Genomic DNA, 11,251 nt, shown 5'->3' on the forward strand with positions numbered 1-11,251 from the left:
CACAAGTCTCTCAGCAGGATGCTCAACAATGCAAGACAGAAAAGTTTTGAAACTAGAGCTGTTCTTCTTTCTTGATGTCATTGCCAGTCCAGGATGTCGCTGCCACCAGAAAGCATGAAATGTGTTATTGATCCAAATGGCTGTAACAGTGTGAGGACAGCTGAGGTGCTGCGGCTACGGCCGCTGCATCCCAACATGGAGCGCTCAGTAAGGCAGTGAGGGAGGAATGATGGCATGAGAGTGAGTCCCAGGTTTGAATTTTGTTTCCACTCTCCGACTAATTTTAAATGATTATTGCTCTGCTTTTTTAATATTCAGGTTGTTCTGTAGCCTCACAGTTGTCAGTGAACCAAGAGAATCTGGAATTCATGGCTGGGTTGTTTGGTATTTGCTACACAAACATCAAGAAAATCATCTGTGAAATCAGATTTAGGGAGGAAACCCTGACATGTTTCATTATGTCTGGTCAGCTTCAATCAGCCAAAATCAACGATAGAATGTTGTGAGAAGAATGATTCGAAGCATATTATGGTTGCCCCATGACTCTCATTCAATTAGCATTAAATATGTCTAATTAGAAATAATTGATGTATTATCATGATGCAAAAATCTGATTAGTGCAATGTTTGTAGTGCAGTGTTTAAAGTGTTTAAGAGGAGATAAAAGATAAAAAGACTGGCAGCGATCTTATTAATATGTGTTGATATGAATCTCTAATAGATTGTTAAAACAACTCATAAGGCTTAATAAGCATTATGCACGCATTATAATAATTATAATGTGAGTATGAGATAATAAACATAATGTGCAAAACATTGATGGGGTTGAATGCCTAATGGGGCAACTGTGAGATAATGACATGATGTTCAATTGAATGTAATTTTCTGATTTTCGTCTGCTAATTACTGTAATTATTATTATTAGTGTATTGCATTGTAATTATTGTTAGTGTATTTATGCTTCTAATGATGCCTATGATCTGCTTGTAAAGCCTCACAAGTGAAGTGTTTACTACTATCGCCCTGTTTTATATAATATTATCAGCCCTGCCTGTGCGCTCGTCACAGATCACCTGCAGTGTGTCAGGATTGAGTGCAGGGACAGATTACACAGCCCTGTTACAGTATACGGGATTACTTATGTTTCGCTCAGTGGTGTGATGTAATACAAACTGGGTCACAGCTCCGAGTGTCAGACCCACATAGGGTTTGACTGATAGGGGGGTTCAGTACCGATACTCATATTTTGTTATTGAAGGAGCCGATTTATACTATATTCCAAACCGGTAACAATATTCCAAACCGGTAACACTTTACAATAAGGGTACATTAATTAAGGGTTAGTTAATGCTTAATAAGCATTAACTAACCCTTAATTAACAGTTAACTAATGTGTCGTAATCATTTACTAATGGTGTTCATGTTAACTAAGGTATTCATTTATACATTATTTAATAGTCATCTTTATAAACTATTAAATAATGTATAAATGAATACCTTAGTTAACATGAACACCATTAGTAAATTACACATTAGTTAACGGTTAATTAAGATTAGCATTAACTAACCCTTATTAAGCATTAACTAACCCTTAACTTAGTGGTACCCTTATTGTAAAGTGTTACCTCAAAATCTTTAAAGTAGATCATGTTTGTGCCAAAACATTCTTAAAAATCAGTTAAAAGTATTCGGTGTTTCCCCGAGAATTTTACCCTTCATTCAGTGGAAAAGTCTCTGAAACAGCATCCAGACACTAAAACTAACTTATTTCTACAATAAATATGTAATCAATCAAACTGCATCAATTCCATGATATCAGAGGAGGACGACACTGACTGGCCGATATCTGATTTTTACTAAAAGGCCAATATCAGCCCCATATATCGGACGAACCCTTGACCCAGATACCATGGCAAAAAGTTCTGTACTGCTGTCACTCAAACTGCAGCTTACTGTCTTTCCTTGTCCTTTTCCCTGTTGCCATCAACTGAATTTATCATTCCCTCACTCCACTTTTGTCCCATATAACCATAACACTGATGCACTGCGGAGGCTGGCAGGACGGCCTGCTGGTTAGACGGATCGTCCCATAATGGACAGGACGCCCCGTTGAAGTGTTCTTGATCAAGACACTGCAGCCTCACCTGCTCCGTCGTTCCAAGTCGCTCTGGATAAGAGCGTCGGCTGAATGACTAGAATACAAATGTACTGGTATGAATTCTTTTTTTGTTTCTTTTTTTTTTACAGTCTGTGGTAGGAACCCAGCTGAGGCAGAGAGCAGTTTTGGAAAGCTGATTGTTCATGAGGAGAGCAGACAGAGATCTCACTGGTGAAAGAGACAGTAAAGAAGAGAGAGTGACACACATCAGCTGTCTTCCTCACATCACTCCTATCCCGGCCTCATTTGCAATAGATTTTAAAGGTTAAATGTGTAATATTTCTGCTTTACTGAAGCATAATATGACTAGTAATATGACTGCGGAGATTTCTGCATTCAGAAACACAGGAGCGGGCCGAGGCTGTGTGTTGTTGTTGTTGTTGTTGTTGTTGTTGTTTGAAGGCCCTCCTACCACACCAAGGTCCATTCAAATATTTGGCAATTTGTTTTGCCTTGCTTATAGGCAAAAAAAACATATAAGAAAATATAATTTGAGACTTTATTTCTAATCGGTAGGGTGTTCTGGTGAATTCGGCATGTATATAATCCTCCAAACAGCTCAAGTCCTTTAAAGCACTTTTAAAGACTCACTTTTCTGATTGTCTTAACTGTTTTGATGTTTTTATTACTGCTTTCTGTTACTCTTTTATCATCTGTTTCTTTTGTCATCTGTTCTGCTACTGTTTTATCATTTGACTTGAATGCTTTTATGAATGTCTGTTTTGTATATTTTACTCTTTTACGTTCCTTCTTAATCATTGCACCCGTTTTATCTTTTCTTCTGTAAAGCACTTTGTAACTCTGCTTCGAAATTATTGCTATCAAGCTCTCAGTGATCAATAGGTTATCAGTTATCTCCTGTAGCTCTGTCCTGTGCTCCCACAGCTCTCGGCAGCCTGGTGCATGAGTGTGTGTCCCCCTAGAGGAGTTTACATGTCACTGCACCTCCTCAGTCAAAGAGCTGGGCAGCGATGAGCACATAGCAAGAGCATTCAAATGTTATTGACAGCTGTTATAGCCAATCAGAGGCAAGCTCCACTGATAGAGTTCATGTTGATGCACTTGATCCAGAGTTTGAAGGCCGATACCAATATTGTTAATTATCAATATCTTTAAATTTGATCATTTTCGTGCCAAACAATTACAAGTATTCACTTTTTCCCCCAGATTTTTATTCTAAGCCTCTGAATTTAGACCATCATGGGACACTAAAACTCATATCATCATATCAGAAGTGGACCAAACTGACTGAACGATTTTCAATTAAACAGTTTGCAAGTTCCCCTGCCTTCACTATCATGGAGAAGGAGAAGAATAGAAGGAGAAGAATAAAAACCCAGTTCATCTCTATGAGGCGAGAGCCAAATTGGTCTGAATCCAAGGGAGTTGATGCTGCTGTGTGGGAACATGTTGAAATCATGAGCCGTCTGCAGTGCTGCTGAGGAGTTCAGAGCAACACTTTTTCTGAAGAAACAGAACAGCTGGAATGAATGGATGCAACAAATGAGTTTATTTGGAGATTATTCAATGCAGCGGGAAACCTGAACACCAAGCATGTTTGTCCACCAAGCATCAGAGGGAATAGGGAACAAGTACTTTTCTGTTTTTATGGATCTCTCTCTACAGGCAAGCAGGCCAGACTAAAATATAATTCAGTATGGGTGGTTGAATCTGCCTGGAAATATCAAGAAATATCAATCTCAAATCAAGTTGAAAACTATTGAAAACTGTTTCAAATGCAAATCCCAAGAGTCATAGTGTTGCGGCCCAAACCAAGCTCAATTTTGGGAGTAAATACCACACATTAGACATCGTATAACATGATAAAAATGGAATTAAAGAAGGATTAGCTAGACTGAGACTATATAGGACAGCTGTTACAGGGCTGAGGGAGGAAACAAGTGGCAGGCAGGAAGGGAACATGGCTGTTTAGACGTTAGTGGCCTTCTTCTTCACCATTCTCCTCCTGGCGGGGCCGGGGGCCGGGGCTGGGCCGGGGGCCGGGGCCGGGCCGGGGGCCGGGCCGGCGTTGGCGGCCCGCTCGGTCTTGACCTCGTCGATGAAAGTTTCGATGGCGGCGAACTTCTCGGTCAGGTCGCCCAGGTGAGCCTTGAGGGCGTTGAACTCCTTGTACAGGTCGTCCAAGGCCTCCGACAGAGGCTGGATCCTGAGGGGGGGGGGAGAGGGAGAGAGAGAGAGAGAGGGGGAGAGAGAGAGAGAGAGAGAGAGCAGGTAGTTGATTGGTTAAGCTTTAGTTCATGTGCGTCCCTCTGCTGTTTAAAAGATTAGTTTCAGTGTAGTTTGGCAGCCGGTCAAAGGGAGTTGGGATGGATGGGAGGAGACTGGTTAGCTGTAGAGTTCGACCGATGGGGTTTTTGAAGGCTGATACCAATACCAATGTTTTTGGATTGAACTCATCGATAGCCGATATTTTGTGCTGATATTCAATGTCTGTAAATATGACTGTTTTCATGGCAAAAAATGATAAGTATTCAGTGTTTCCCTCAGAATTGTATTGTTGTCAGGGTGGAAAAGTCTCTGAAACAGCATTCAGACCATCATGGGACACTGAAAGTCTCCACTGAAACCTGGTATAGAACAACTACTACTAGCCTACTACCAATAATAATAATAATAATAATAAGAAGAAGAAGAAGAAAACTATATCCATGCATACTTGTGTTCCATCTGATCAAAATGTCTCATTAGAATCAGTTCCGGTTAAGGTCTATCTATATACAACCAGTAAAATACTGATCACTTATACAATATACTATGTGTAATCAATCAAACTGCACCATATCCATCATATTAATTTTTTCATAAAACACCAATATCAGCTCAGTACGCTGGTCTATCCCACATCTACCAAATGGGGGTTTTGACCACCAGAGGAGCAAAAATCTGTGAATCTCTGCAAAAATACAAAGTTGCTCATAAATGCACGTTAATGTTGGACATCAATCATGTTCAAAATTTAAAACATGATGGATGTTTTTCATTATAACTTACAGCTATTCTTTAAAAAAGCGCAGACCTACTATAAAGCAGAGACACACAGAAAGACTGGAATGGCAAAAGACGTAAAATGAGAGAAAATGAAAAAGAGAAAAAGAAGTCTGAGGATGAGAAGTTGAATAGCGCAGAGGCCAAACGAATAAACTGAAAAGTAAACAAGGGAGAGAGAGACTTCCTCAAATATAGCTCTACAGTGGTATTTATTTAACTATTGGCCCATAATGACGGCTGCTGCTCCAGACCATGAGCAAAGAGGCAGGAAACAGCCCATTTCCTTGTGGAAAACTTTTTTTTCTCACATTGCATAATGGCACGTTTCTATTTTGACGTTCAAATTGCAGTTTGAGCCGCAGCCTGATGACAGCGCCGGCCGCACAGTGTTCCCAACAAACTCCTGTCCTTATTTTCAGCCTCAAGGGAAAACCAAATTCCTGCGGGGATTCTCGACACCCAGACTGTTTTGTCCCTCGCCGGGCGGGACACTCTCAGTGAACCTGTTCATTCAAAACACACAGAGGGATGGAGACGTGTGCTCTATCATTTGTGTGGAAGAAGAGGGTAAACCGAGGCCTGGGGCTGGTTTATATCAAACTAAAGTCACACTCAACCCAAATCTCTCTCTCTCTCTCTCTCTCTCTCTCTCTCTCTCTCTCTCTCTCTCTCCCTACAGTCAGAGTGGGAAGTAAGAATTTCAAGTATCTATACTTTACTTGAGTTGTTCTTTCACTTAAGACTTTTTACTTTTACTCACTACATTTCAAAAGAAAAATCTACACTTTCTACTCACTATATTTTCAACAGACTCATTACTCTCTGGAAATCATCAACTGATTTATTTATTTTATTTTTTTTATTTTTTTTCTGTATCAGACAGCTTCCATCCCCGAAGCAGCTGATCAAGAGCCAAATGCGATTGGCTGCTTGTTCACCAAAGCAACACCAAAAAGGAGGGAAAGGGACAGAGAGAGAAGCAACAAGAGAGCAGAGAATTAACGTTCGTGAATTCAGCTGCTAGAATTAACGTTAGTGATTTGAGCTGCGGACTCTTGCAACAGAGAACCAGTTAAATTCATTAGAAATGCCTTTTTTTACAGGACTACTTTTACTTTTATACTTTAAGTAAATTTAAGACCATGTACTTTTATACTTGGACTTGAGTAAAGGATTTGAAATGGTTCTTCAACTTTTACCAGAGTGTACTTTTAGATGAGTGTTTGCACTTTGACTTGAGTAAGGAGTTTGTGTTCTTCTACCACCTCCGCCTACAGTATCTCGGTTCATTCGTCCCTCGCTCGCCCCTCTCTCTCTCTCCCTCCGTACCTGGCGTAGTCAGGCAGGAGAGACTGGTGGTCGTTCTGCAGCAGTCCTCTCATCTGGCTCAGGATGTCGAACCTCCAGTTGTCCAGGACCTGAGTCAGGTTGGCTACGCCCCGCATGCTCACTTTCTCCGCTGGGACAGAAAGGGTGAAGTCACAGTTACAATAAAAGAATGAGGTTAGAATTTGGTTCAAATGGACGGCGCTGCACCCATCCGTCTTCACACACCACTGATAGTTTGTGAGTATTTGATCTGGTGACATAGGGCACAATGTGAAGTCCCTAAGGTCAGAACTAATTTAGGCAAAAGGGAATTCATGTATTCTGCTCTAATTTCCTGCAAAATGAAAGCGCTGGCCTCTCCTGGTGAGTTTAACCTGATGATTTAAAATTCATCTCAGAGGGACAAACCTGGTTGAATAAAGCTTCAGTAAAATAAAAAAAAACAACAACAAGCGTAGTTGCAGCGTGATCTTTCACCTCTAGCTTTACATCATCATGATGAGCCCTGAACTTGACCTTTGACCCAGAGTAAACAGAGAGGGAAATCTGGAGCTCACAGCCATCCCTGTAGTTCCACTCGTCCGTGGAAGTCGAAGTCGACGTCGGGCGTCGCCTCTGGGCCAGCACCGTTACCACGGTGACAGCCAGTAACAGCAGCACGCTCAGTTTGGGGGTCATGACTGGACCAGCACCTATGGGACAAAGTTATTAACAAGTTATTAACAATGATTCATCAGCACTAAAGTTTTACCTGAAATCACAGCTTGGTTGTTAGCAGTAGTAGTTGTAGTAGTACTAGTACTAGTAGTGGTGTTAATATTAGTATTAGTGTTAATATTAGTATTATAGTCATATTAATATCCTGGGTTTCAATGGAGAGTTTTAGTGTCCCATGTTTCAGAGGCTTTTCCACCCTGACAAGAATTTTTTTAGGAATTTTTTGGCATGAAAATGATCAAATTCAAAGATGGTGAATGTCAGCACAAAATAATGACTGTCTGTGGATTCAATCCAAAACATAATCCCTAATCAGACTATAAATACTGTGAATATTTTCAGTAATCTATTTTGTCCTAGCGAATGCAGTCACATGCACACAGATTTTAGCCCTGAGCCTCGCCAATGTTGTAGTCCTTGCATTTTTCTATACTGAGGCAGCATGGGGCGGGGCTTATATACTGGGCCTTTCCCTTTGGCTCCACTGCGGCTATCAATCCCAATAAACTGGGGGGGAAAAGGAAATCTAACTTTCTTGGCTCTTGTTCGGGTACAAACTCCTTGTTCTTCCATGCGTGTTTGTGGGTGGAACAGGCGAAGCCCTGAGGCTGAACTCTCGGTTCCTGCAGCTGAAGGAACGAGTCCAAGCATCAGTCAGCGAGCTGATAGAGAAAACTGATCTGACAGTCACTTGGAAAACTGGGAGGAGAGCTGCAGAGACACGCCGAGTACAAACTACCTCAGCCCCTCGCCGCTCCTCTCAGTGATAGACACCCACACACACACACACACACACCAAGTTTTTGGGCGATTGTCCTGTTGTTTCCCTGTTAAGTGTTGAGGACATACGGACACCAAAATCATCCATGTGTCCCTGGTAGATCGTTGGCTCCATTACTCCATGCTAACACTTTAGCATAGTAGGCGACTAGCATCATCTCAAAAGTGAGAAAATGAGAACTTTTAGCAGCTCTAACGCTAAATGGTAACTACTTTAAAATGATGTACGGTGTGCATGTAGATTGGTAAAATATGATACAAAAATAACAATGTTTTGAACTAGCAGGGACTACTTTCAGGAAGTGAGTATAAAAATAGTTCCAAAACTAAACCTGGCTACATCAGCTACATCATACTGAGTTAGTGATATGTCATTTTTTTATTTTATGAATCTACAAGAAATATAGTAAAAAAAAAAATGCGAACAACTTTTATAAACGGTCAGTCTGCTTCATTTGGATAATGCTAGCTGCCTTCAACATAATTTATGCTGCTTAAGTGTTAGCATGGAGCGCCGGAGCCAATGATCTACCGGGGACACATGGATGATTTTGGTGTCTTTGTTCTCATCACTTAACCAACGGGACAATCTCCCAAAAACTTGGTGTATTCCTTTAAACACACATGTCCGCCTGCCTACACACACTCAAACACACGTCCTTGAACGCAAAGACACATACACACACACAAAGTCAGAAAGAATGAGAGAATGAGATTGCACAAGTGCTTTTTCCCCTCAGCCAATTTGTCATTTTCTCCCTCTTCCCTCTCTCTCTCTGCAGGCTTGTAGCTGCAGGCCTCATCTGAACGCTTGCTGATTTTCATAAGCAACCGACATCTCATCAGCTCTCACCCAGCGCAATCTGGCAACCATGAAATAATACTGTCCCTCCGGTCAGAGGAGCCACTTGAAGAATTACAGAATTACCTGGAGCCACTGAATATTTACGCATCAGAAGCCTTATTCAAATTCCTGCTCATCATTAAGAGACAAAGCCGCTCAACTTCATCTCAGGCATGCATCGCTCCTGCCTTTACACAGTGTGAATACAGCGTGTGGTGTTGCAAAATTACATGTTCTGTACTTTGGGGGCTTGAGTTTTTAGAAAAATTTATTTTCATTTCAGCTATTTCAGTTTTTTATTACATAACCGCTTTCAACTTTGTCCATTTGTTTTTGTTTCCATCCAAATAAAACTAAGTTCAAAAGTTGTGACCCATGCATAAGGTGTAATTTCCAAAGCCCTTATTCATTTGTCTTCAAAGATTTTTCACAAGTTCATGCTTAAGAAAATTAAATACTTGTCAATTTAAATTCAGAGATTCAAAGCAAAACAATTTCTCAGGCTGAAACTTTTCATTTAATCACAAAATTATAATGCAATCTTTACTCCATCATAGATAAGCAGAAACCCCTTAATTTCTAAGTGTTCCCTTAAGGTCTTTCTTTTTGTTGTATTGTAGTATGTATGTATTTGTGTTTCAAGGACCCCTTTGAAAACGAGATGATTCATCTCAAGGAGTTTATCCTTCAATAAAGTTCAATATAAGGTACCTTTTGTAACACCAGTGAGCTGAAACAGTGCAGCTCGCCCTGCCTTGCCTGAGTTATAAGACTAAAAATAATTAATTAATTGGCCAATATTGCAAATATAAAATCCCTTTTCTGCACATACCTGCTTAATGATGGTGGATACCTGTTGTTCTGCAGCTCCTGTACTGCAAGGCTTCCCAACAGTCCGTATATCACAGCCAGCGACAGCAAAGAGTGCAGCGAGAGAGAGAGAGTGAGAGAGAGAGAGAGAGAGAGTGAGAGAGAGAGAGACAGAGAGAGAAAGAGAGAGAACACACATACCCACTCTGCACACAAGCATGCATGCACATGCACACACAGAACACTCACAGTCTCATTTTCAACACACACACACACACACACACACACACACACACACACACACACACACACACACACATACACACACACACACACAGTGGTCAAAACAGATAAAACCAAGGTACTGGAGCTTTGCCTCTAACCCAAACCATACTGTACTAACCACAGCATCCCCATAATGATGGGGGCAAAGGTGCAGTGTGTGTGTGTGTGTGTGTGTGTGAGTGTGTGTGTGTGTGTGTGTGTGTGTGTGTGTGTGTGTGTGTGTGTGTGTGTTGTTCATTTCTATGGCCCTTGGATGAAGTCACATGCTGGATCCTTCAAAAATGAGATCATTGGCGGATTTACCAGTCTCTGCTTGTGCTGCTGTCTTATGTGTGAACAGAATGTGACAGAATGAAAGAAAGAAAGAAAGAAAGAAAGAAAGAAAGAAAGAAAGACTTCACATCTCACAGCAAAACACAAGAGAAAGACAATAAAACCACCTTAAAAACTCAAAAAGTCCCACATAGGTGAACAGAATGTGACAGAATTAAAGAAAAGAAGAAAGAAAAAGAAAGAAAGAAAGAAAGAAAGAAAGAAAGAAAGTTAGCTACTGCAACTACCAAGCATTTTTGGCTTTAAGAGAATAAGGGAAATGCATTTTTTTATCCTCTTATTTACTTTTATTTCTTATTTATTTACTCCTTAAAGAGGCATTAAGTCAGATTTTTCTTTCATAACATATCTGCAGGGTTTTATAGTGTTAATGATAAATACCAGTGACTCAGTGATTACTTGACCAGGTGCTGAGATTTTTGGCTTTCAGAACTCACTTTCTGTCCATTACTCTGTTTTGGAACAAAGCGCCCCACCCAGTGGAGCCTCCACCCAGCCACACACATACCTACTGACTTTTTGAAATGCTCTCTGATGGAGGAGCGTGCCACGAGTGAGCGACCGGCGTCTCAACAGCTGCTGAAGGCTAAAAAGCCTCGTTCTCAAGCCAAAACAGCAAATGTCAAAGCGGTTTTATTATTCCAGTGTTTCGCACGGTGATATATTAGATCTTCACCAGATGTTTCTGCTCTAATTAGCTCGCTTACCCGGGGGCCAGCTTTTTTATTTCTTTATTTTAAGTTTACACACAACAGAAAGTTAATATTCCTTCCACTTTTTTTGTGTGAATCCAAATAGTGTTTTGTTTTGTTTATGTGTAAATGTAGGAGTGATGGATATTACATCCAAAAAAAGTTAACATTGTGATCAAGCCAGATAGGGTTATTTGGTTTACCTCTAGCTTGACTCTGGCAGGCTGCTTTAGTGTGGCAATTAAATGTAGATATGATCGGTTTTTACAAAGTGGTTTGAGTCTCTTGAGGGTAT

At 40.7% G+C, this 11,251-nt stretch overlaps 1 protein-coding gene across 1 annotated transcript; it reads right to left on the minus strand.

Annotated features, from left to right (window-relative positions):
* Window positions 1-3,644: 3,644 nt before the first annotated feature.
* On the minus strand, window positions 3,645-9,795 carry LOC139933133 (uncharacterized). The gene is made up of 4 exons (XM_071927209.2): window positions 9,669-9,795; window positions 7,053-7,187; window positions 6,496-6,625; window positions 3,645-4,324 (listed from the first exon to the last, which is right to left on the minus strand). The coding sequence occupies exons 2-4, from the start codon at window positions 7,171-7,173 to the stop codon at window positions 4,087-4,089; spliced, it is 489 nt and encodes a 162-aa protein (XP_071783310.2). The 5' UTR covers window positions 7,174-7,187; window positions 9,669-9,795; the 3' UTR covers window positions 3,645-4,086.
* Window positions 9,796-11,251: the final 1,456 nt, after the last annotated feature.

This window comes from Centroberyx gerrardi, chromosome 7 (assembly GCF_048128805.1).
Source record: "Centroberyx gerrardi isolate f3 chromosome 7, fCenGer3.hap1.cur.20231027, whole genome shotgun sequence".
Taxonomy (NCBI): Eukaryota; Metazoa; Chordata; class Actinopteri; order Beryciformes; family Berycidae; genus Centroberyx; species Centroberyx gerrardi.